Source organism: Asterias amurensis, chromosome 4 (assembly GCF_032118995.1).
Source record: "Asterias amurensis chromosome 4, ASM3211899v1".
Lineage (NCBI taxonomy): Eukaryota > Metazoa > Echinodermata > Asteroidea > Forcipulatida > Asteriidae > Asterias > Asterias amurensis.
Genome location: NC_092651.1, coordinates 22,286,746 through 22,313,824, shown reverse-complemented (window position 1 = coordinate 22,313,824; position 27,079 = coordinate 22,286,746). Strand labels below are relative to the sequence as shown.

The window sequence follows — 27,079 nt, the reverse complement described above, 5'->3', positions numbered from 1 at the left end:
AACAATCCTGTCTTTCTTTATGAGAATTTTTTTTTTTTTTTTTTCATTTTGAGGAGATGGATGTCAAGTGGCATTTTAACAATCTTTAGTGTGTTTTTATGTAACTGCTATTTGTGCAATTTTGCTATTTTGTCCCTGTGCTTTCATATTGAGTATGTTTATAAATGTAAATAATGATGTGTGAATGCTTCATTTGGGGGTTTGTAAAATTTGATTGTGAAACCCAACTCTTATCATCACTTTATTTAGTATAATGTGTGCAAGTTCTAGTCATTTCTATGAATTCTTTATGTTATTGTAATTTAGCCACAGATAGTGAATGTTAAATAGAACTATGAATACTAATTATTTATTGAAAGTTAAAGACAAATGACTTAGGTTGAAAGTAAATAAAGTTGAAATGTATAAGGACTGAAAAAACAGCAATCCAATGCAGCTATCTGACAAAACATGCAAATAATGTTATCAGATATTTCTTTTAAATTTGTTGCTTCACTATACTAATTTTTGAAGCAACTCTTTCGTAACCCTTGCATTAATTTTGATATTTTATTTGTTATTCAAGGTCGTAAATCAAAGTCAAGAACTCCAGATGATCAGACATCAAGTTCAAAAAGAAAATCAAGAGATAGTAAGTATTCGATCAAATTAAGTTTTTATATTTGACACTTGGCGTCTTAAACACTACTCAAAAGAGATTTACACATGGTGCTACCACAAATCTTACCACCTGGTTATCTTAGATGTGCGTAGAAAAATGAAAACACGTCCAAAAGACTTTTTCTTTTTCTCTTTTAGCTTTTATAATGTTTGCTTGGGTAAGTTTGGGCATGTCAAATGTTAAAATACTTTTTGTAATGTCTGATGATTTATTTTTTTAGGTCACACAACCTACTTGTGGGAATTCCTTCTGGACCTTCTTCAAAACTCAGACACATGTCCAAAGTTTATCAAATGGACCAACAGGGAAGATGGCATCTTTAAGTTAGTAGACTCCAAGGCTGTGTCTAAGCTGTGGGGTCAACACAAGAACAAGCCCGATATGAACTACGAAACGATGGGAAGGGCTTTGAGGTGAGTCTTTTCAAATATTCCAGCATCCAGAGGGACAATTTCACAAAGAGTTCAGATTGATCTTAGGGTAATGTCACATGAGGCAATTTTACAGGCAACCAGTTCCAGGCAATCTCCAAGAAGACCAAGTATTCACATCTAAATTTCCAAATAATCCCTAGGACAGTAAGAAGGCAGGCCTGGATTTTCAGCTTTGAGAGTGCAATGCCATTTTCATTTTGAAAAGGGCACTCCTAGTTAAATCTTAAAATCTGTGGAAACTTTTTGAAGGGGCAACAGAGGCGGATGTTTGAGTGTACCTCAAGGCCTGAGATAGTGTAAGAAAAATGTCTGTTGTACTTTAAAGAGTTCCTTTTTGCATGCAGTGTTTGTAGTTGTCTCCAGTGTGAACCAGTATAATTTGCTGGCAAAGTCTTTATACAATACAAATCTTTATGGCAATATTGACAATCCATTTTCAGTTGTTTAATGCCAACAAAAACTGGATTGTAAAATAGGAACGAAACAACACTAGCCTGATGGCTGGGACAGACTCTACTTTTTTTGTTTACTACTGCCATTGCATCGGAATACATTGTGATTTCCATTGATATGTGATGGTTTGTCTACTTGTTACAGGTACTACTACCAGAGAGGCATCCTGGCTAAGGTGGACGGACAGAGACTCGTCTACAAATTCTGTGAAATACCCAAGAATATCGTTGAGGTGGTTGGATGTAGTTGAGCACCATTCACAAAACCAAGCTGCTATCAGGGATATTATAACAAAGTATTGCATTCAAACGTACTGTCTTTAAGGGAAGGCTACATTATCGCTGTCAATTTGTAGTTGTTGGGGGGCCTAGTTTGACTTGTGTCCTGTCTACACAAACAATGATAAGCTGTTATGGCGTTTTATACAAAATGGGCACTGACCATTTGACCTTCCAGCATCTGTTTATTATTTACTTGTACATTGATTTGGAGGAATGCAAGATGACTGAATAGAAATCATCTATTCAAAAGCCCATGTGGTCTAAATGTGAGACAAGAACAAGTTTGAAGAACTATGTTCTATTCTTCTTCCTTTTTAAGTGAGGATCTTAACTTATTAGTATCTTGAGAAAATAAGGATACGATAGATGAAATAAGTTGTCTTCTTTTTTATTTTTAACTTCAGAGTTTTATTTAAATATGCACAGGATATTTTTCTGTGGATTATGAAGGACAAAACTTGGACACTTCTAACCAATAAGGGATCTTCCCTTGCAATGAGAAATGGTGCCAACAAAGTATTTGGACGGGTTCTTGACATACCAATAGGAAGCTGTGTAGGGTGGTGCTTGCTGAGCAAACGGTGCATAGAATACTACCCTTGATTCATATAAATCCCCATCGAAAACCGAGACCTCTTCTGAACACCATTCTATGCAAATAAACATATAAATATGGACTTGATAAAGTGGAGTGTTTGTTCTCGATTCACTTCCTACCTTCTTTTGATTAATTAGGACAATTTTAGGAAGTTAAGAGGCCAACCGGAAACTGAAATTATGTTTCATTATTTGACCTATGATAATATTAGTAATTATTGATAGTTAATTATAAGACTTTGTTTCTTTTATAGTTTCCAAGGAGGTTGGGTTTAAGGGTTAGGGATTTGCACATTTCATAACTTGGTTCTTCCTGGGGACCTCTTTAGTAGGTTGTTTATTAAGCACAGTGTAGTCCACTTGGCCCAATTTCATAGAGTTGCTTAGCGTAAGTCTAATCTATTGAAGAAAAAAACAGCACACTATTGTTTCCGACTCCATGCTGATGTTTGCTAATACCCCGTTCACACAGCACTACGACCTTATGAAGATCCAGCAATTTGGCAAACTGAAGACTCCGCCCAACTTTACTGCGTAAAAAGTGTTTCTGACTCACTGCCACTACGATTATTGGCGATAACACGAAGACCAATGCCGACCAAGCGGTTTTCTACTTCGAAATGGTTGCCGACGGTGCTGCGTTTTTACTACAACCACAGATATCTCGCCATGATGCTACCACGCAACTTGTATGCAAATGCCATTCCCATTACGACTTTGCCCGGCTTTACGTGACCACGAGCTAGCTACGCTTATTTTGAACATGTTCAAAATAAGCATGGGAAGAGCTTGCAGCTTCCTGACCTAGGAAATCCCACCTGACCAAACCACGTCCATGAAGATCCGCCCACGTTTGGCCCACCATTGGTCCGCGATTGGTCATGCTCTCATCCACTTTTCCATGGTAGTAGAAGTGGCGTCTATGTGTGAACGGGGTATAGCTGGAAACATTTCTTCCAGTAAGCTGCTTTATGAAGTTGTGCCGAAGTATTTTGAAGATGACAAACTTTGCTGCCAAATTAATTCCATTTGTATATATTAAAACATTACGATTTAAGATTTGAGGTAGAGCGCGAGAGTGTGAGGTTATATCGATAAAAGATTGCGGGAAATCAAATTTATTTTTATCTTGTATCTGGTGACGACTATTTTGAAGCAAGGGGAACTATAGCTGTGGGAAATAGAGTGAATGCATAGATATGAAATGACCGAGTTCGATATGTGGGATCTGTATAAATAAGTGAAGCTTTTTTTTCGTCTTTTCTTTTTAAAGACTCATTACTTGACTTTGTTTTTATGTGTAAATATTTATTCCACTACGGACAAATGAGAGGATTTTCAAGTTACATAACCATTCAACGTTGACTTGATTTATTATATTATTATATGTGTGTTAGTTGAATTGTTTATATTGACTGGTTAGTGTTTAATAAGCCAGGAGTTTATTTAAATCTGACCAAATAGCACTATATTTCGGTTGACTCCCAGTTCGTCGCAATCCAACACAAATGCAAAGATGTCATGCTATTTTCAAGACGTTTTCGACACCTGTTTTCTTTGATTTAGTTTTGTTGCATTTTATTATTTGTGTGATTTACTTAACCATATTGGATAATCCATGGTTAAACTGCAATCCACCCTTTTGGATGTGTGTAGTTGAGTCTTCTAAACTGAACAAACTATTTTGAAATCAATATCAATCACTTTTTGGGGGCTATTATTGAATAAATTCGCAAGATGCTGTAGTGACTAAAATGACTTCAACAAAATGACTAAACATGACATTCATAGAATGTTAAATCAATTTACGTTTTAATTTCAACATAGGACTTTCATGATAAATAATTAAATTTTAACAAGCTGTAAGAAACTTTACCTCCGATTGATAAACAATGTTATGAATTCCCTGACAATCTTGGTAATGATCTCAGCCACCTATGAACTGGAAGACCCCCGAGACATCTTAAATAAATTTCTAACCATGCCATTTGTAAAAACATATGGTAAAATCGTAGTTCAAATAAATCTTAAAATAAAACTGAGGCTGACATCGCCAGAAACCCTTTGGTGTCAAATGACTTTGTACAATGCAAATAATTGAAAATGGTCAATGAAATCCACCATGTAAATTTGTGACAAACTCCTGTGTAGGAGTCAATGAGAATATTGTTGGGTTAAAGGTATTATACATGATTGGTAAGGATGAGTGTTTAGTTATGTTCGGTAAGCTTACTGGGCCCAATTTCATGGCTCTGCTTACCGCCAAATTCTGCACTTACGATCACGATTCCCCGCTTACGCGCAAGCGCCGAATTTCTGCGCTAGCCTTGTAAGCGTAGAATGCCTAGTAACGTGGAGTAGGCACGCGCAGAAGCAAAAATTCGCCGCTAACCTGTGAAATACGCTTGCCGTAAGCGCCAATTCTGTGCTTACGTTAAGCAGAGCCGTGAAATTGGGCCCTGATTATGAAGTTCAAACAAGATCCAATCTTTTTCTGTGAAATATTTCCCTCTGAAACGAGGTCATACTCTGGGATATATCTGAAAACTTTTTTTAAAATTGTAACAGCTGGTTTCGGTTGTTACAACTTAAGTTGGGGACAATGTTGTTTTAATGCTAAAACATGGTATATAGTTTTTTTTTTCATTTTCCCCTCCGAGTCACACAAGGGATTAAGACTAAATTTCCATAGTTTTGGTCTATCATGTCAACGGTTGATCACACCTTGGTGTGCTGTTAAGGATCTCTTTTAACATCGGATAAGACCAATATTAAAAGAGAGCCACAACAGGTGGACAAGGTGGGCTAACAAAACATGAACACTGTCTGCATTTATTTTGTCATCCCCACCAATCCTGAATAATACCTTTTATAACTGAATACTATGAATTCCTCATAATAATTTAACGATATATTCAAAGTGTCTTGTACTTCATTAAGGTAGCTATTAAAATGGGTCTTTCTTACTTGGAAGGAAAATCAACCTAATGTACAGTATTATCAGAAAACTTGAACTGAGGTTATTTCTGGAGAACTTGTAAATATAAAAGAACTTAGTTTAAACAATTAAAGAAAATATATACAAGGGGTACAGTGTTTGACCTTTTATAGGGTGATATTTTATAGGATGTTTTTTTTTAAGGTAATGTCTAATGGTATTGTACTCCACATCCAACAGATCGATCAACTTTAATTTCCTCTTTGTTAAAATCACCAGGCATGCTGTTCAGTTCTGTTTAATCTGCTCTCCGATTTGTTTGCCCTCAGCAAAATTGTTTTTTAACAAGCCTGAAAATTCTATAAATAATAATAAGTCTACACCATGAATGTGAAAGTCGGCCCCTGATATCAATCACATTTTCCTAGTGTTTATTGAAATTTCAAATATGCCTTGGTGCAATTTCAAAGTTTTGCCAATACAGCTCGGCTCAATACATGTAGATGTTTAGGAGTCGGGGACCCATACCTTTAGAAGCATTGCTTCATTCTGGACCCTTAGTATCAGCCATTTTGTCCATACTTATTCTTTGCCTAACTCCATAATACATATTCTATCTCTTATTCTTGCATTAAAACTGCCATTGATGTTTGAGACTGGACAAAACAAATATGGGTTTACATCTTAAACTAAATCTTAAACAGGGATCTAAAAAGAATCAATTCCATCTTATGAAAAACGTTTTCACATTGACATCAGTATCTTTGTGAACTACACTTCCATGTGAATTTGACTATTTTACAAAACATCAGGAACACTGCTTTTTTATTGCAACAGTAAATTTGTAACAATACATAATTGTTTATGGCATTCCCTTGTATAGTGTTTTTGTTTCACCATTAAAACAAACACAAAACACTTCCAGTTTTGTTGTATTGACTTTTTATAGACCTTGTGTAACTCATGTTATTGGTCATGTTGGTTTCACTGACATAAAACCGTCACTTGGTCCCAGTTTGTAATACAATTGAAAACCTGACATGGTGCTTTTACCAAGAAATCCTTTGCTTGTGGTAGTTTGGAAATATCAACGTGGAATAGTCCTTCCAAAATTTGTTCATATCAGAAAAAGGAAAGGAATTATTGTAAAAGTTGTTTGATTCTATGAAATTTTATCACCATTTATCACGAGGGTTTCAAGAGGACCTGGGTGGATTTCACAAAGAGTTAGGACTAGTCTTATCTTGAGTTAGAGGATGAGTTACTCGTCCTAACTTGGGACTAGACTTAGGTTTTTAATATCTCCTAGGACTCTGTGAAATCGACCTCTGTATTGCTATTGTGCAGCCATTTATTGTCATTTTTAAAAATGTTTTGTTCCTTCAAAAACCATTTGGAAGAGTACAGTGCACATTTTCACTAGGAAGACTTTTGAGAGGATTGTTGGAATCCAACTCACCGGTGCTTGTAAATTGTTTCTCATTATTGAGAACTAAAGAAAAGGATCAGTGATTTGTGAGCCTACCATCGTCTAAAAACTTGCCCATTCCTTAAACCTTTAGAGGCCCGTAGCGGCTGCAAAGGGCCACACCTACTTCCAACTAACCAAAAACGTCAAATTAAAGGTCGTGACCTACATTGATATTTTCCATGTTCATAGTATGCTTCTAAAACAAAACGAAAATTCTGTTCTGTATATTATTTATTCAGACACTTTTAAAAGACAACGATGTGTCGAACAAAACTCAAACAATATAAGCAATGTCTGTGTGTATGGTGATTATTGTACAGAAACAAATAATCTGTAAGGGGTTAAAAGTGTGAACTTGGTTATACTTGACAATATATTGAATTGAATGACCTATCTGGCTACATACTACAAACCATTACCAAATTATTTTAAGAAACTTATTAATGGGACCTTAGTTCTCATTTCATACAACATTTTGTTTTTAAAGTAAAAGTTGTACATAGTCCTGAGACGTTTGTCTTACTTTTTTATAAATTGACAAAGATTCCTTGTGACATGTTTTTGTCCAAAGAGAAAGAAAAAAAACAATAAAAAATTGAACAATATGAAAAGTTAGATGTGTTTGTTTAATGATTGTGTGAGTGGAGTTATTGTGGTAAATTACACGTACATGTATCCCTAACCCTAATAAATCCTCATATCAAAGGGCCTGATTGTGGAGAATTGAGAAGTCTTAACAGTTAGGATTAGGGTGACATAAGATTGTGGTTAAGGTGGACAAGGGCCAAGGTTTCCAAAATTGTGTTTAGAAAACACTTAATAAATAAGTGACAATCTTAAGAATTTGACTTTTATCCTGTTCTAGTTTTTGTCAGAAAACACTTGTGATAAGTTGTGAGCATCTTAAATGTCAGGCATGTTTGGGCACAGGAATGTTAACCAAAGCATAGCCTGAAATCCAGTGGACCCCAACTCTGCTGGACTGTGACATTGTGCCGAACCATGGGAACATTTCAACACTATAGACTAAGTGGGTTGGCATCTTAAATGCTCCCGCAGTCCAATGAACTGGTCCTTGTACAGATGCTGGAACACTTGAGCCTTCCATTTTTTTTGTAATAAATTGATCATAATATGATCCATATTATGGACAAATATATTGTTTACTCGGTTTTGTTTGCGAACGGCGACCTCCCCAAAAATTTGCCACAATAGCACTTTCAAGAGTCCTCTTTCCCATTTTGAGAACTGTACATGTAGTCATACATGTATAATCTTTCTATTTTGTTTTACAACTGTTTGTCTGAAGGGTTTAAAGCCATTGGACCCTTTCGGTAAACAGTATTGTCCAAGGCCCACACTTCGTGTATCACAACTTTTATATAAATCACAAACCTGTGAATTTTTTTTTTTTTTTTCTTTATTATTTGTATATCTGTGAACTTTTTTTTTCTTTCCCTGTACCGAAAGGGTCCAATGGCTTTAAACTGGTCGCTAGCGACTGGTCAGTGAATGAAAGAGTTAATTAATCCAATTTGAATGTTTCTACTCTCCGGACTGTTGAGATGCTCCATTCATGCCTATTTTATTTTTATATTTTAATATACCATTACAAGGTACTGACAAAAGGACACTGCCACCCCCCCCCCCCCAAAAAAAAAGGAACCAACATTTTCCATCTTCATCTTTAAGTTGATTAACCCCCACCAAAAACCCATAAACCAAAACAGGATGAAGCGCCATTGTTTTTATGGCATTAACATATAATTCTTACAAAGAACAAATTATTTCTGGGTCCCTTATCCATATTTTACTATTAGATAAAGATAAAATGAAATTTACATAACTGCATGAATTGTTCTCTGGAATGTAATTAAGCAAAGAAAATTACGTATGACAGAGCAGCTAGAACAATGGCAGCAGACAATAAGATGATCTGGAATTTCTTTTCCTGCCAGAAGCGAAGTTCAACAACTTCGTCCGTTTTACGTCGCCCTCGACGCTTTTTCCCCTTTGCGTTCATCAGGCGCTCGTACTCGTCCTGGTCCCGCTGTTGAAAAAAAAAAAACGAGCAACAAAAATAATTTGAAGTATTAAAGATTTGTTTTTTATCTTAAACTGACTCACTAACTCCAAGTTTTGATAAATTACGGCTGTCATAACACAATAAAAAAATGACTAAAATTATTTGATGGTTTGGATTGAGCAATGAAATATTGCCGAAAGTGGGATTTGAACCAACATCTAGCCCTCTGTCGGCAGTCGCCTTATTTTTTCAATACTTGTATACGGGGTGCCAGTCCGAAGCCCCGAATAGCCTGCAATCACACCAAAGCTTACAATACAACCTAGGAATTGGCAGCCAAAACTATATAACGTATAGTGTGTGTGTATGTGTTCCCAAGAGTTGGCATACAATGTGACTTTTCATTTAATTTTATTTCATTTATTCTTGTTGTGATGCCAAGGACTCTCGGCAAAGCAAATTTAATCACTGTACTAGCCAAGAACCCAATGGATAGAATACAAGGAAGGAAGTTTCAGTTTTAGAGAGCATTATAGAGGCTGGAGTAGTTAATTTTGGTTGGTTAGCAATTTGCAAGAGCTACTGTACACGTAATACTATTTCCTAATTTAGAGGATGATAAGAGGAAGGGGCGGATAATTTTACTTTTCCCAGGAGTATGACTTAAAAGTAAATCACCTGTTGCTGAGCTTTATCTTCCTCTTCTTTCTTCAGTTTCTCCTCTTCCTTTCTCTGCTCCTGTTTCTCCATAGCTTGCTTACAAGATGTATCACACTTCACCTTAGCATTGCCTTCTCGCACATCTTTACAGGGGAAATCCTACACAAAACAAACAAAAAACAATGACTGAAAGTCTTAGGGTCATGTCACACAAGGCAAATTACAGACAACCGATTCCAGGCAATCTCCAAGAAGAAAAGCCATTCACATTTCAATGTTCGGGCATTTATCTTGTTGATGATATGACATTATTCGAGAAAAAAAAAAAAAAAATTACTTATGTGCTACCATAGTGATCCCTTCATTACCTTCTTCCTCCTCCTACATGAGCATCTGATGGAGACTTTGTGAATACAATCTTCAGATTTTGAGCAGTCTCCAGGATGGCAGCTCTTGTTACATAGATGAGAACATGGTAGTTGTTTGGTACATGGTCCTTTACATGACACTAAGTCAGCTTTCTCATCATCGTTAGCAGACGTCCATTGACTGATAGAGAATAACAAATAATTATCATTCGTTGGTCTAGGACTATTCGGCACTGGCCTGGTTACCAGTCTTTTTCTTGTCTTTTTCTTCTACTCTGTGCTTTTTAAAATGTGTTCTGAGCCTTTGATCATTTTGTTTGTAAGGGGAGCAATATAAATTTTAAATATTATTATTACTGGTATAAGACATTTACGGCCAGTTTCAGAAAAAGCTAAGACCGATCTTAAATGAGCTGTAAATCACTCTTAAATGCCCAGCAAAGTGTGATTTCACCATGCAAATCACTGTGGAGGTGCTTGAACCTGGCTCTAGAATGGCAAAGTTTGTGGGTTTGAATCCCACCCCGAGTAATATGCCTGTGGATTTTGTTCACAGAATGGACATCAATTGGTGGACACATGCCCCAATTAGTTTCGCCATTGCGATGATACTCTAAATCTGTTAACTAGATATCAAAACATGGGGGTTAAACGTCCAGCACTAAACCTACGTCAGTAAGCAAGATAGTTCAACTTCATCATACTTACCGGCAGTCAATATGTAACATCATTATCTTACAATGGCATCGTTGACGTATACTCTTCTTACATGCAGGACAGGATCCGGTGTGGCACGGCCTGATACATGAATGTACACATCCTTTGGGTCTTGGTTTACTGCATTCTTTATCACACGGCTCACATTCCTTCCCGAACTACAACAAGAAAATGTTTTCAAGTTTGTGAGTGAGTGCTTATAAAATCAGAAAACCTTTTCATTGTTTGGTTCCAAACTTGTGCAAAAATAGACTTTCAATCATACTATCATAATTGCCATCATATTCCCAGACTACAAGGACTAATGATTCACTTCTACCGTCAGGGGTCCAACTTTTTCGCCTTAAAGTGTTGGTTCGGTTAATGTGGATCTTTTCTTTGAACTTCCGGCTTGGGCTTAGTCTTAGGCTCCATAAGTTATTTAGAAGATGTTTGCTTTCTTTACAGTCTTCAATCTGATGGACAAAGCCCAAACCGGAGCCTACGTCCGAGCTGTTGTCTCAAAAAGGGCAGGTGATTCAAACGAGAGATAAAGGAGATGGTCGCTACCACAATAAAGTTCTCAAGCCACAGCCAGGGTTTGTTGGTAGCCGTGCTGTATCTTACCATAGAGTCATCTGCAGCACCAGTCACCAGATGACATTCTAGCGTACAGTGATGATTTGTACATGCTAACATACGTCCGCATTGCTTCTTACAGGAGAATGGTCCTATCAAGGCACAGGGGACATCTTGCATCTAAATAACAAAAAGACCATCATATCTAGTTAGATGAAGAAACTGATAAACACTTGGAGACAAGTAAATGCATCGATTCTTGTACTTGTAGCACATGAGATGAGTGAAAGGAACTAACTGAATCTTAAAGTATGAGTCTGAAAACGAGTTAAAACAATCATCAAATATTAACGGTTTGGCTTAAAGTCATTATACACTTTTGGTAAACAGTATTGTCCAAGTCCCACACTTCGTGTATCACATTTTATATATAACATAACAAACCTGTGAAAATTCAGACTCAATTGGTCATCAGAGTCGGGAGAAAATAACGGGAAAACCCACTCTTGTTTCCGCGCGTTTCGCTGTGTCATGACATGTGTTTAAAATAAATCCGTAATTCTCGCTATCGAGAATTTATATTGTTTTAATGTTTTCTCAAAAAGCAAAGCATTGCATGGAACAATATTTCAAGAGAAGTCTTTCACCGTTACCTTCTGTAAACCCTGTAAATTATTTGTAAATCTGTGAATTGTTTTTCTTCTTTCTGTACCGAAAGTGTATAATGGCTTTAACACCATGTACATATCTACATAATCTACTATCGCAGAGGATTTTTTGGGAATGCGGGAGACTTCTCAGTTCTTAAAAGAACTGTCCTGTTTGTTAACTGCATGTACTACCCAGGCAAAGGGTAAACAATCATCCGGGACTACTACTTTTGCTTAGTAAATCCAGAGCACTTCTAAATCGAGATATTAAAACTTTACAAGATATAACACAAGCTTGATTGAAATAAAAAAATAAAAAATGCTTTTGCATTTCTAATCAGCAGAGTGTGGGTTCAAGTCCTAGTCATGTGTCCTTAGGCAAGACACTTGACTATTGTTACTTTGTCCTTTGATTGGGATGTAAAGCTGTTGGTCCCATGTAATACAAGAAAAAGAACCGAGTACGTTCATCGTAATGCCTCGGTGTTTCTTCAATGGTCTGACAGCAATGTGTACTACCTCACCTTGAACTCATTGCAAGGTGGATGGTTGCCTAGTCTCATAAAATCATTCTTAACAAGCTCCGTCAAATTTGAAGCCAGGAGCATCTTTCAATTCAATTCAATATCAATTCATCAACATTTATTTCCACCAAGGATAATCACTTTAGAAAAGAATAAAAACCACTTGATACAAAACTTATATGTGGAGGCATTACACAGGAAGCCGAAGCTTATAAACGGAATGCCTTAAACACAAACAAAAAATATACTTAAGTAAACAATATTGAACAAGGAAGACAAAATACAAAAGACAAAACAAAACGAAACAATGAAACCAAAAATGAACAAACAAACGGAGTGGACATAAACTGTAGTAGACATCAGAAGGACATATGAAACATTATACTAGTGATACAACCACACGGTTAATAAAAGATGATTCTTGAAAGCGGCTTTAAGTTGGCCAACAAAGGACTTTGATTTCACACACTGCCTGAGTCCATTCCATAGACGAGGTCCATGAAAACGAAGAGTGTTCACTAAGTATGATGTGTCTTTGAGGACAGACATAGCGCATTATAAGTGTACACACATTCTTTTGCACACAAACATACAAAGATTTGGGGACTTCCAGTTGTTGTTCTATAATTCCCTTTTCTAAAGAATCACATTGTGTGAACCAAGTTTTACAAAGAAAATGTTGAAAGGACCTTCATTTCATTGTGTAGCAGTCCCCACAGCTCTGGGTATGCCGACACAGTATCATTACTATTACATCTTGTTTCATTATGCGATTGACTTACCTCATGTTTCCCAACACACATTGTTGGTATAGGAACCTGGCAGGGTGGACATGGCTTATCAACCAGTGTTAAATGTGCCTGTGGTTTGGGCTCCCACGGGGCAGCTCTAGCTCCCTGTGGTATAAAGCAAACCATTTCAGAAGATAAGAACTAACTATAAATAGTAAACCTGCGGGTACAACCATACATGCATATAAAAACCATTTCATAATCAGTTTCTTTTGACTGTTTAAGTGAACACTACTACTACACCGTCAAATATTTCATCATATACAGAGCTGCCAACATTTGCATCTGGCCATCAGGAATATTTTGTACAACAATCAGAGAGATATTTAAAAATACATTCAACGTAATAGGGAAAAAAGTTTCGCTGCTATCACACAGGATTTGAACTGCTTCTAGGGACCTGGCTAGGTCGGGTTTGCCTGTGGATTTTTTCTATTAAGTTTTAAAATTCCATTGGGCTTATTCAATATTTCCTCTCTTGCCAGTGATTAGAATGAGTAGGATTTGAAACTCGGCATGTTGAGAGTATTATCAAGAGAGGTTTGCAGTTGCACCATTTTGTAAATCTCTTTTGAGCAGTGGTAGTTCCGAGAAGATTATGAAGTTGTGTTCTGGTCTAACCTTGTTCTCGACCTGTTTGATAAGGACTGCAGTATGACACTGCCATGGACAGCGGTGACTGCATTGAGGTAGTGGCTTGTCACATGCTTGTTGACATGGTTGACATCGGTTGAAGTGACATCGATGACGATCACGTGCAGCATGGTGACAATTAGGAGGGATTCTAAATCCGAAAAAATACAAAAGTCAAAAGTCATGGGTTCAAATCCTACCGAAATGATTTGCCAGTGGATTTTTTTTTCACAGAACTTGGGAAAATTACTGAGTCAGTGCTTAATCGACACAACTGTGTAATGGTGCAAGGGTAAACAAACAAATTATATTCTTTATCCGTGATGCAAAAATTAACATTAAGGAAGTGATTATGAAATTGTCCACTTACTTGCAAGGTTGATTACATCTTGGTGGTTTGGTGAATTTCTCACGACCACAAGGCACAGTATTACACGTGGATTCACAGAAACATTTGACATCAATGGTTTCTTGACATGGATAACACAAACCTACAACAATGAGAACAAGGAAGTGACTGTAACATGATAACAATTGTATTAAAGGAACACGTTGCCTTGGATCGGTCGAGTTGGTCTTTGAAAAGCGTTCTGTAACCGTTTGTTATAAAATGCATAGGGGTAGAAAGATGTTGTAAAAGTAGAATACAATGATCTACACAAATATGCCTCGAAATTGCATGGTTTTCTTTTTACCTCGTCGACTAACACGGTCGGCCATTCATGGGAGTCAAATTTTGGACTCCCATAAATTGCTGACCGTGTTAGTTCGCGACGTAAAAGGAAAACCGTGCAATTTTGAGTGATACTGTGTGGATCATCATATTCTACTTTAAAAACATCTTTCTAAACATATGCATTTCATAACAAACGGTTTCAAACGCTTTTTATAGACCAAATCGTCCAATCCAAGGCAACGTGTTCCTTTAATAATATGATGATACAAACGTATAAAGCGCACTTTCCAATAAAATATTACCCAAGGCTATAGAGACATGATACTACAAAAGTATCAAGCTCTCTACAGAAAGTTACACCAACGCAGGATTGAACCAAAGTCAAATAAAGATGACGATTCTTGCTAAACCATGAAAACATAATCTGCTTATTCATGTTCAATCATAGTAAACAGCCATTAGAGCGCTCTTACAAAAGGAATAAACAAAGGCACCAATAACGGAAAGCCAGTTGGTCCTTAGCAATCGGCGATTGAACAGGAAAGAATCAATATGTTTCTTGAAAACTTCAAGTGATTCTACAGAACGAATTTGATGAGGGAGAATGGTCCAGTCATGTCATGTAGGTTAATTACCAACTGACCTGTATGACACTGAGAAGGGCACCTGTGGTTCTTGCATGGAAGAGGTCGGTTGCAGAGTTGCTCACAGGCTGGACAGGAACCATCACAACACTAGAAATTGAAAAAACAAATCTTTTGGAAGTTCTGCATTCATCACCCCATTAGCCCTTGGCACAACTACACAAAAGGTATTTACTCACAGCACAGGGAAAAAAGTACCAGACTATTGAAGTTTCTAGAAATCAAAATGATATAACTTTCATTGTCATGATTTGTTTGTGTTACAATTGTGGTTTATTATGTTGAGGATGAAACCATCTTTTGATCTATTTACACATTTGTTTAATTGCTGTGACTAAATTGAAGCTTTGGGCTTGTACATGTATTAAAAGACATATCGACTAAATTTGAAAACTTTTTTGTACAAAGATTGCATTTGTGTTGCCTGGAAAGTTGTGAGCACAACTTGTTCAACTGCATCATTACTTCAAACCAAAACAAAATGTTAACAAGTGACTGAATAAATCAGATCATACCTTTGTAAATTACCAATAATGTCTACACTACTAATGAACTCCTTTGCAATGATAATTTCCTTCCAATAATGTGTAAAAAACATGGCGAAAGCACAGTGAAAGTTATGTTTGCCATCGCTGTATACATTATTGTTCATGAAATGCATTGTACACACTACATGGAGAAACTTAAGTGCTGTGAACTTGATTTTCGACCTTCGAACCTGTGGAAGTAGACAAACTAATTTATTTCAGTAGAGTAAATTTACCTTCCTCTTGCATTGATGACGTTGACAATCTTTCATCTGTTGACATTTCGTATCACACAGATACTCCTTACAGCATAGTATTGACTTCTCTCTCTGTCCACAGCGACATTTCTTAACACTCAGCTGCCGACACTACGAGTAAAATATAAAATCATAATAAGTCATAATATCCAAGGTATGGATCCATTGTACTGGGGTAACATACGGCTACTGCCTAGACACAGTCTTCTCTGCTATTATAGACCGTGCAAGTCTTGCAAATGTTCAAAAGTTGTTTGGACCACTTTGGTCCCATGTACAATGCTTACAGGGAAGGTACACTATTGGTAACTGTCAAAGACCAGTGTTCTCACTTGGTGTATCTCAACATATGCATAAAATAACCAACCTGTGAAAATTTGAGCTCAATTGGTCGTCGGAGAAAATGATGAAAGAAAAAACACCCTTGTTGGACGAATGTGTGTGCTTTCGGATAGGAATAAAAGACTTCTAGCTAGAAGTCTTTCATTATTTTAGTGAGAAATTACCTCTATTTCAAAATCTATGCTACTTCAGAGGGAGCTGTTTCTCACAATGTTTTATACTATCAACAGCTCTCCAATGCTCGTTACCAAGTCAGTTTTTAAGTTAATATTTGTTTTGAGTAATTACCAAACGTGTACCTTCCCTTTAAACGCTCCAGGACAAAAAAACTTTTACAGGTCGTTCAAATACAGAGGCATGTGAAAGTATATTGCGTAACTAACCGCTTGTTCGCCTAAAACATTACCACACAGAAATCATACTTCCAAGATTTATCGATGATGATGACGTCAGGGCCCAATTTCCTAAAGCTCTTAAACGGAAAATACTGCTTAGCAAATGTTTTTGGTAAGCAAAACATAAATGGGGCACCAGTTGCAACAGTGTACACTTTATGGAATTTTGGCCAGTTTCTGTTTTTAAGCAAGATTTTTCTGTGCTTAGCAAGTAATTTGTATGCTTTGTGACAGGCATCAAACCTTTTAAGATACACAAATTCACAAGCAATATGGACAACCAACCAGCTCTACAGACAACCAGATAGGCACCCCAACAGACAGACAGACAAATTCACAAGTCGGCCAAACAACCCTACAGATACTTAAAAACATTTAGTTCTTACTGTTTCACATGGTCCTGAGTGGCATCTTCTTGTACATTTATGAAGTCCACATTCTAGAAGTTTGTCGCATGTATCACCACAGGTTGGAATATTCTCAGTGCATGGAATCTGAAAACCTGCCAATATAAAATGTGGCCATTTCATTTTATTTAGTGTTGAATTTGGTCACAACATCGAGGCTAAATTTCAAGGCTCTGCTTACAATAAGCAAATAACCGGTGCTTACAGAAGTAAGGGAATTCGGCCCTTACTTCGGCAGCTTTTTCACTGGTTTGCAGAGAATGTTTGCTTGACTCCACGTTACTAGGCAAGCCATTCTTGCTTACACAGCTAGTAAACAAATTTTGAACTTGCCCTGTTAGCGAAGAATGGAAGCGAAGAATGGTGATCGCTAGCAAAGCACTCGGCAATAAGCGGAGCCGTAAAACCGGGCCCTGTTAACACAGTTGAATGTTTTGCTAACATTCGGCCGCCCATGCCAGCCAAACAACGTTTTTTTTATCAACAATAGAAAGATCTATAATCACAATAGTTTTGCCAGTTCAGTTACCATTTGTTATTACAAGATCATAATTTAGAATGTATTATTTGGTTTGCGGTAACACCATGTGCATAATTTGCTTGTTGGGTAAATTATGTTATTTTGAGAACTTGTCTTGCTTTACTACCATGGAGTAGTTCTTTTAAGGAATGCGTGAGATTCTCAGCTCTGAATAGAGCTGTCCTGCTTTTGAACTACTACTTGTGGGGAAGAAAGGAATCTAGTCATCGTCAGAAGATTGATTACTTACTTGTTTTACCACACGGACAGAATCTCTTCCCAGATCTTGGACAGTCTCCACAAAGTCCCGAGTGACACACGACCTCACACCTATGATGTCCACATGATAGTTGTTTATTACAGACGCTATCACACTGCCATTGGGGCGTGGCACACGGACGCACTGATCGAAGCTTACCGCAATGACATGGTTGTTTACTCGTTCTTAGGCACGGCTTACATACACCTAATGAAAATGCGAATATGTAGAACTTGCATATGAAAAAAAGTGACGATATCAATATTTGGTTGTGTGCTAGTCATGACAAGATTGATATGATTTTTCCACATCATGACACGCACGAGGACCACCTATTAGCTTTATAATAACTTCTGAAAATGGATCCAGAAGTGGATTCCCCCTTCCCCCTTCCCAGAGGTTACACTCTAGGATGTACACAGAGTCTGTGCATCACCTGAAAAACAAAACTACAGGTTTTGACACAATGTAGAGTATTTCTTTCTCATTTTGGTGACTGCTCTACTTTTATAGGATTTGAGGCATTGCATGGTGGGGTATCAATATATATTTGGTTTGCGGTAACACCATGTGTGTATCTACTTGCCAGGTAGAGTTGTTCTTAGGGAACTGTCTTGCTTTATTCTACTGCCGTGGAGTAGAAAATCGGAGGTTCGGGAGACTTCTCAGTTCTGAAAAGAACTGTCCTGCTTTACTTTTGTCAAGAAAGTTGGAAGACTCTTGAAAAGCAATTTTGAGAAAATCCTGAAATCAAGAAAAGCCATGTTGTACTATTGTTTTCGTAAGAGCCGTCCCCATTGGTTGTGGCGAAGCAAGGACTCTCTTTGTCATTTTACTAGAACCCTGTTGTTATAAAGTCCTTGGTTGAAACATTGTTTTTGTGTGTAAATTGTGTAGTATCAGTCTGATAGATGTACCATTATGTTCATCCAATGAAACCATTTGGTTTGTACGGCCAGTGCCTGTCCTTATCCTTTAAGGATAAAGACAATGGACCAGTCTAAGGTTTTAGTACTTTAAATTTTTCACACAGTTGCCACTTTGTAAAAACATCCCTTTTATATTTAGATTTTAAAAAGTATGATTAAATTACCTTTATTCAAACAGAAATTATCTTTTTTAAATTGTATAGCATGGAATTTTGAAAGATTTAGAAAGTTTTCTTATAGTACGGATATAGGCAGGTTGAGCCACATCAGCTATTTACCTTCATGGCACGGTTGTTGACATGAATGTTGTCCACATGACAATACCTTGCCGCATGTTTGACCACATGACCACGTCTTACTGCTACAACGTCTCGGCTGTGGCTGTTGACGCTGACAGTGGCACGCTGAACGTACCATCTTCGGACAAGGGGGACACGGCCCTGATGACAAACAGAAATAATGTAATAAGAAACTGAGCAAGATACACAATATGTTGAGCCATACAATCAGAATTTTGTGGCGGTAAGGTTGGTGCGGTGGTATCTGTCCTCACTTTCAAACTCTGGGACCCCGATTCGAATACCACTGGGGGCACTATGTGGGTTAGATTTCAGTCCCTACCTAATAGCATGGGTGTTCCCTGGAATAATTCTCTAGGGTTTTCCTTCAACATCTAAAACTGAAACTTCCTTCCTTGTCTTCTCTCCATTAGGTCCTTGGCTAGTAAAGTTATTAAATTTACTTTCAAGAGAGTCCTTGGCTCCAACAGCAGACATTAAATGAATTGAAACCTGGGCAGCTGAGATAAGTTTGAAACAACAATATGGAGAAGTACCAGGTTTAAATCTGCTAATAGTCATGTTTTCTTTGCTCAACCCCAAAAATGGAACAACTATTTACTATACATCTTACTATACATGTCTCCACACCATCATCTATCATTTCAAAATTAATTGAGAACACTTCTTTGTTTTTATTTGAGAGTGGACTTGAATCACTTACCAGGATGACAAAGTAGGAGACATTTATGTCCGCATTCCGGTCTGAGAGGGCGCTCACATGTTTGACCACAAGTGTGCGGACTCAGCCACGGGTGGAATGGAGGGTCGATGACCTTAGCACAGAAACAGGAATATCGCTTGGGAATCGCAAAGATGGGTTGCTCGTAACGACACTTCGGACTGTGGGGGTGGATCAGAAATACCGTAATTTTCGGATTATAAACCGCGGTTTATATGTTGATTTTGACATTTTTTTGAACTCCTGCGGTTTATTCTCCGGGCGGCTTGTAAGCCGACGTATAAATATTTAAGAGAAAAAACGGCATTTTTTAAAAGAAAGATCGTTCGTAAACTATTTTAATAATAATGTTTTTTTTCTTCAACGAGAACAAAAACCTGCCTGTGTGATGACAAAATCCTGTTGAAAATCCCACCACAATTGTATTCCGATCCGTGTTTCCTTTGTAAAACGTTTATCAACCGCCCTCAGCTCCCCCTCTCAGCGCAACTCGGGTTAGACTAGACTGGTGCCCGTCTATTTATCCTAGCGATCTCTACATGCTGACGTCAGACATTCAAGCTATACTCGTGTCTCAGCGAAATAGACTCGTCCCCTGTCTATTTATCCCACGATCTTTATATACTGACGTCAGACATCCAGGCTACACTCGTCGTGTCAGCCGGCCAGCGGTTTCTTCAGGTCAACCACGCACACCTCAACAACAGAATGGTGAATGGACGTACGCAAAGAACTATGCCGCGCCGGGGGTCAAACAAAACGTTTTCAAACCGCCTGATTGTTGAGTCCAGTAACATTGGGAATTTTATTTCCAGGCGGCGCAAATATGATGGCGTAGCGCAACCCGTCGGCGAACATCGCTCAATACGGTGCCCCCCAACATCGGTTGTGCAATTTCGAGATTGAGCAGCGCAATTAACAGATTGCTAGCTTTACGAACTCGCATGTGTACATGTGCATAATGTGCACGCTGCAGGATACATTACTACACACACGCTACATCCGTCCGCCCGTCCGTCGTTGCAATATCTGTTGTGGATCCTCGTTGTGGGACTACAATAAAAGGGAGGGAGAAACAACCACTTTTCTTATTGAAAGACCCATTTCAACCTTATTTCCCGTCTACTCCGATCTTTAATAAAAGTGAATCCCCTGTCCTTATGATTACGCAAACAATAAGGTAGCGTATTTTGTTTCAACCGCTATACAATAAAAGTGAGGGAACAACTTTAGCCGTCCCCATTATTATTTCGTTTATATTTTATAAAGGAATTTTTTTAGGAGCTGTTTACATGTTTAAAAAATGTTCCTTTAAACATTGTAAACAGAAACAACAGTCATAGACAACTCTCGTTTGTGTTGTGGTACATGTAGCCCTGAAAAGGACTGTTTGGTTTTGGTTTGTCTATTTTCTATTTAAACAAAACGGAAGGCAAAGGATTCCTTGGATATAAATCTTCGCACTGTTTCTTTATCACTGTTTCTGCAGACGAATCCTATGTTGAAACGATAGTCAACGCACTGTCTGAAGTTAATTTTTATTGCAACACGATCTCACTTACCTACAAATAAAGTAGGATTTAACTTTGTCAATTTTTAAAACTGTTATTGGGTTTTTTCAGTATCACAATAATAAACGTATTTTCAGTTGTAACTTTCATCAATAATTATCCAACACAAACAATAATGTGGTCCCGCAAAGGGGGTGCTGCCAGCTTACAAAAAGAATACTATCCTATAATAGATCATTTCAATTACGATCAATAGTGTAAACTTCAATACATTTCTACGCAATTACGACGCAACTCCCACATTGCGGCAACTAAGACTGACTGATGTGCCGAACGCCTGTCACTGCACATCGCCACAAAGAGGACCGCAAACAAGCACGGCCCCTTTGTGTGTACGCATGCGGTGATTGGCCGTTTGATGATTGGCCGTTGTTGATTGGCCGGTGATAGTTCAATTCATAAAATCTTGGCTCGACTTCGGACGGATCGAGTAGAGCGGCTGCCCATTGTACAACAAATAGCTGGAACGTCTGACCCACGCTTCGAGGCTCGGGGCCCAGTCTAATCAAACGTGGACAACTTTTGTCTACAGAGGGCGATGCGATGCAGGGCAAAGTTCAACTATTTCTCGATGTGCGTTGTCGACCGATCTTTGATTCACGGACAGTTTGTTCCTAAAGAAGTTCACAAAACATGGTAAACACAACCGATCATCAAATCGCAAATTCTTGAAAAGGGTTGTTGATGGAAACAAAGTATAACTCAGGACTGATAGTGTGAGATAAAAAAATCACCCGTAACGCGCGGCAGGTTTGCGTACTTCACTTCCGTGTTTTGAGGTTAGTTTTTTCATGTTTTTTATTTTTATTTTGGTCGCGGTTTATACGCCGCGCGGCATATACGCCGACACCTAAATATTTTTTTATATATTTTGAGGAAGTGCGGTTTATACGCCGCGCGGTTTATAATCCGAAAATTACGGTAAACAAAGTTTTTATGAGAAACAAATACTTAGGTGCAGTTTGCGGTAGCAAATCTCTTTTTGGTAGTTGATAACTCAATGTTTCGATTAGTATGCTCTGATCGTCTTCAGGGGAATTCTGGTAAAAAGAAACAAGTAGAAGAATCCACAGATGAAGAGAAGTTAGGGGTGATTCCAAGAGTCACCTGTGAAAGCTTCAGCTGATTACAGTGTTTACTTGTTGAGAAAACAGCGTCAAACCCATCCACGTATATCAAAGTGGTGTGAGTAACAACTGTATTTCTGGCTGGGGCGTTCACAGACAGACACGGAAAATTGAAATTTGGAGAATCAAACTTGTAGACATACTTTTGTTAGCCATTCAGATGCTTACCCCAAGCACCACGGGTCAGAGTCATTACCAAAGTATGACCCTACCTTAAAGGAAATATACAGAATTGGTAAGGAACAAAAATCATGAAGATCACAGATTTACATTAAACTTAAACTGTCTAATGATGATGATAGTAGAAAACATCCTTTGAAATATTTCTGTCTGAAATTTCATATTTGATGAGAAATAAATAATCCTATTTCGTGTTTGGAGTTAATCACTCAGTGAGCGTTTTATTCATTTTTGGTTTGCCATCGATGCAATGTAAAATGTGTAATCGGTTTTTCACTATTCTCTGGTTGGTGACCCATCCAGATGGCTGATCAATCTCAAACTTCTACAGGTTTGTCAGTTTATGTATTTGGTAGATTACATAAAGTGATTACACTGCCAGCAACTTTTTTGCAAGTAAAACCAATTCTGTAATGTTCCTTTAAGTTAAAATAACAAGAAGTAATCCTTGAATCTGACTTACCATGACCACACTGAACTCTTTTTAGTTGAAGTATCGTCATTCTGCATCTGTAAAGCGCCCTCTTTGGCCCATTTCTGGACACATGGTAAGTGAAGTACGCAATAGCATTTGCTGCAAGTCCAGATCTGTAAGTGTAGGCATGGTAGGAAACCAAACACTTTAGTCGTTTTGTGGTTTACAGTGTTTGCCCTTAAAGTTTTCAGTAACTGGCCAGGAGGACCAATTAGCTTGTTGTTTTACTTGTCCATCAGCTGTTTCACTGGTCCATAATTCAGGAGATAAGGATGCTTTTCAACACTGAACTAGGCATCACGTACAATTGGAAAAGTCCTCAAGTGTTTTAACATGCATTTGGCCAGCGGACCAATAGTAACAGAGGTGGTCAGTATATGATCTGACTACCTTTGTGTCTTTCAAAGTGATTAAATTCATATGCCACTTTCAATTTACGACTGCATGACATTACAAACACTTGGGCTAAAATAAACACCTTGCAAGAAATAAACTTAACAAATAAAATAAAAATAAAACAAGGCAGAGTGCTCACCGCATCCAGCCGTTTGACTTTGCCAATACAGACGAGGCAGACATTAGCTCCTGACCGACAAGACTCAACCAAGTATTGACTTGTCTTCTCTAACTCAGTGGAATTATCACCTGTAAAATGGGACAAGAAAACAAAAGCCAGAAGGGAATTGTTGATTGGTCAGTGTTACAATAAAACCCTCTCTACTCTTGGTGAGCATAGCAGCTAAGTTTATGATTTGTTTATTTACTTCATCATTAGTGATTAAAAGACACTTGCAGTAAAAATACTGAATTGTGGTCACTAATGATCAATGCTACAGTTACAATGTAATACAACAAAACAGTTTAAGTTAACTTTAACGTTCCACATACATTGTACTTCAGTATTATGTGCAACATTTCAGTGTATTGGGTTTAGTTTAATAACGCAGTGGATCTTTGTTGTATTTGTGCACTACTCATGCAACAGTTTGTGGAAATCATGTAATTGTTGCACGGATGTAAATAGCAGTTTTCCCCCTTCAGAATTTTCCCATGGACATTAAGATTATAAATGTAGTGCCCTTTGAAAACTGAAAATAGCCCAACCCTCTCAAAGATGAAATACAGGACCAAAAGTGGTAGGCATTTTTGTAGAATTTTGTGGAACACAGCTTGGAGGGTGCACACAATGAATTTGTTCCATCCCAGCAGAGACAAATTTTGTTATTTCATTTGTCCCTGTGGTTAAGAACCTCCCCTATACTTTGTACACAAAATTGCTTGTGGAACAACCCCAGTCTTTATTCCCTCCCCTATGGAGACCTTTTGTTTTCCCATAAGTTGGGGAGGTAGTGCTTTCTGCTCTGCCAGGACCAGCCAGGCTTCTAGATGATTCCCAAGGCTACATCCATTATGGACTGCCAAGAGGGTAACCCTGTTTCAGCCCCAGGAGTAGATGTGGGAACGACCCCTGGAAAAAAAGTGATTGTAGGCCACACCTTGAAGTGGCCTACAAGCCTTGTGTGTCTATCAGTACATGTAGGTAGTGAATATGAAATCATCGGATACGTGAGTCTTACCATATTGGTTTGTGTACATCCTGAAGGTGCTCTGAAGAATCTCAGTGTCATCCATCTCATCTTCTGATGAGGACTCCTCCATCTCAAGGTCTCCTTGATCCATGTGTCGCTGAACGGAATCGTGGATCTGGGAAGATGCTTCGCGGAATCGTTCTTCAGCTGTCGGCGCTGGTTTGGTTGGTTTGGCTGATCAAAATGAGAGGAAGATTACACAGACGGATAAAATGGTGTATGAGAAGAATCTTGGCTAGTTCTTTACACTGTTTTAAGTCTCTGTTAAATAAAACTCATTTGTTTGAAGCTGCTTATCTGTAATCTGCTTACTTATAATCTATCTTTCACTCGTTGTATATATTTCATTGTTCTCTTTGTGCCTAGAGGCTTTTGCGTAACAAGATGCTTTACAAATGTCTTTAATTGTTCTTATTATTATCTAAAAATAAAAGACAGAGCATTGAGGTGCTAACCACAGAGAGACTTTTCGTCTGAGTTGGGAGAAACTGTGGATAAGGCGCCTCCAGACCATTCAACCCCAATGTCTAAACATCCAAGAAGGAAATGACTAAACAACTTTTAGTCTTTGCCTTCTCCCTTTTTCCACAGATATCCCTGTATTAATTCTAATTTTATTCACTAATTATTTACTTTTTCTCTCTCTTCGAACTCTTTGTGAACACGACCCGGGTATAAAAAAAAATGTCATCAATGAGATTCATCATCTCATGGGTTGGAACAAGGATGTGTAGGTACCAGCGAAGGGAAGGGGTGTGGAGGGATAACAAATTGCTTACATAAACACAAGTAAATAATGTAAATGGAATCAAACCTTGTTCCGCTGCAGCCTTTTTCTTTCGTGCTTGTTCTCCTGGTTTATCCCATGCTCTCTTTCCCGCATCGCCTTGCATCCACTGGTTACCTTGAGAACCAGTTGCGTTACCTTGGTTACCTCCCCGTCCCTGTCCCGGTTTACCCCACGCCCTCGTGCTTGGATCCCCTTGAGTCCATTGGTTGACGTGATTGCCGGAGGAGTTACCTGCACCTCTGCCTCGTCCCTTGCCGCCTCGCCCCCGGCCAGCAGGCCGGTTAGACGGGGTCGACTGTTTGTTAGACATACTGTTTTACTTAGGCCTACTGCCTGGGAAGGCTCACGAGTCAGTCCAAGTCATGGTCCTACAAACGAACTGCTGAAATGAAGGAAAAAAAAGGGATTTGTCAATATGTGAAGTAGGTAAAGGATGTGAATAGAGATCAAACTAGTTGCAATAATCATGACCCTTCATCCTCTCTAGGCTAGACTACTAGACTCTACGGTTGAAATCGTAACCCTCCATTCTCCCCACGGTCCACAGCAGCGAGAGGATGTGTAGGGTCATTGCAAATTAGACCAAAAAATGAGCCTTAATATCAGAACCGTAGATTTTGAGAACAATCTTCTTAATCTGCAGTCTCCCCTCAGACGTTTCAGAAATAGATTTCTACCTAAAAGTGGTGGCGCCATACAGAAAGTTATCCCCATGGCCCATGCCATGGTGCCACCCAGAGCCAGAATCAGTCACTGATAATGAGTCAGTGGTCTGCTGTGTGAAGAGAACATAAACTCAATTGAAAGAGTCCAGCGCCAAGCAGCGAGGTTTTGCACAGGAAACTACAAAAGGGATACGGGAACTGTTACTAAACTGGGATGGGACACACTACAGAACAGAAGAAATCAACAGAAATTATGTATGCTCTACAAGATGAAAAATGGTTTGGTTGACATTCCACTTCACAACTATGTTCAGCCCAACACCAGGGATACAAGGGGAAACAACCAAAAATTCACTCAAGTCAGCCATAAAGCCCGGGCCTTCAAAGATTCATTCTTCGTATCAACTGTTAAACTCTGGAACTCACTCTCGTCGGCTGCTGTGAACAGCGCAACTCTAGCTAAATTCAAGGGACATGTAAGCAACAACAAATATATGTAGTAGTCTATTTCCACACGCAGTGCGCAAGTTAGCGTAGATGTATCCGGCAGGATATTTTGCTGACTGAACCAATGGAGATGAGAGATGGAGATGGAGATGAGGTGTTGACTGCACTCCCCCTGCAGGAGTGCAGCTGGCGAACTCAACTTTTCAAGTGATCATCAACATGTAAAATCTAATTTAAAAGCACAAGTTTCATAATTTTAAAAACTTTTTTATGATTATATCTTTCTATTCTCCATCATAACTTTTCATGAGCTGATTTCTCGATGAAATAAACATGTTTTCCGAACCCACCCACCATCGTCAACTTACCGGCTTCTTCATTTCCAGCTAGCTAGCCACGAATCAAAGTTGTAAACAGCGCCCTCTGCAGTTTAGCTGGATGAACTGTATAGATTGGTCTCCTTTACTAACATTTAATGTGCTATCGACTATTGTATG

The 27,079-nt window shown here is 38.3% G+C and overlaps 2 protein-coding genes across 2 annotated transcripts in view; one reads left to right on the top strand and one right to left on the bottom strand.

Annotated features, from left to right (window-relative positions):
- Positions 1 to 8,483, top strand: part of LOC139935689 (uncharacterized) — a 32,874-nt gene extending 24,391 nt beyond the window's left edge. Inside the window, exons 8-10 of the mRNA XM_071930221.1 lie at positions 566 to 631; positions 882 to 1,074; positions 1,693 to 8,483. Coding sequence (XP_071786322.1) covers positions 566 to 631; positions 882 to 1,074; positions 1,693 to 1,798 — 365 coding nt within the window. The 3' untranslated portion in view covers positions 1,799 to 8,483. The remainder of the gene's footprint in view (positions 1 to 565; positions 632 to 881; positions 1,075 to 1,692) is intronic.
- LOC139935687 (NF-X1-type zinc finger protein NFXL1-like) lies at positions 4,211 to 27,040 on the bottom strand. The gene is made up of 19 exons (XM_071930218.1): positions 26,951 to 27,040; positions 25,495 to 25,852; positions 24,669 to 24,854; positions 23,627 to 23,736; positions 23,080 to 23,204; positions 19,721 to 19,899; positions 18,997 to 19,158; positions 17,781 to 17,996; positions 16,990 to 17,105; positions 15,846 to 15,977; positions 15,082 to 15,172; positions 14,133 to 14,253; positions 13,751 to 13,913; positions 13,121 to 13,234; positions 11,213 to 11,344; positions 10,598 to 10,764; positions 9,890 to 10,070; positions 9,540 to 9,680; positions 4,211 to 8,885 (listed from the first exon to the last, which is right to left on the bottom strand). Exons 2-19 carry the CDS (start codon positions 25,778 to 25,780, stop codon positions 8,709 to 8,711), a joined length of 2,799 nt encoding a protein of 932 aa, XP_071786319.1. The 5' UTR covers positions 25,781 to 25,852; positions 26,951 to 27,040; the 3' UTR covers positions 4,211 to 8,708.
- Between the last annotated feature and the right edge of the window lie 39 nt (positions 27,041 to 27,079).

Coding starts and splice junctions, on each gene's coding strand:
- LOC139935687 (XM_071930218.1), bottom strand. CDS start 25,780: ATGTCTAACAAACAGTCGACCCCGTCTAACCGGCCTGCTGGCCGGGGG. Junction 19,900..23,079: donor AAGAGTTCAGTGTGGTCATG/GTAAGTCAGATT, acceptor CCACCCCCACAG/TCCGAAGTGTCGTTACGAGC. Junction 15,978..16,989: donor ACTCAGGACCATGTGAAACA/GTAAGAACTAAA, acceptor TTTTACTCGTAG/TGTCGGCAGCTGAGTGTTAA.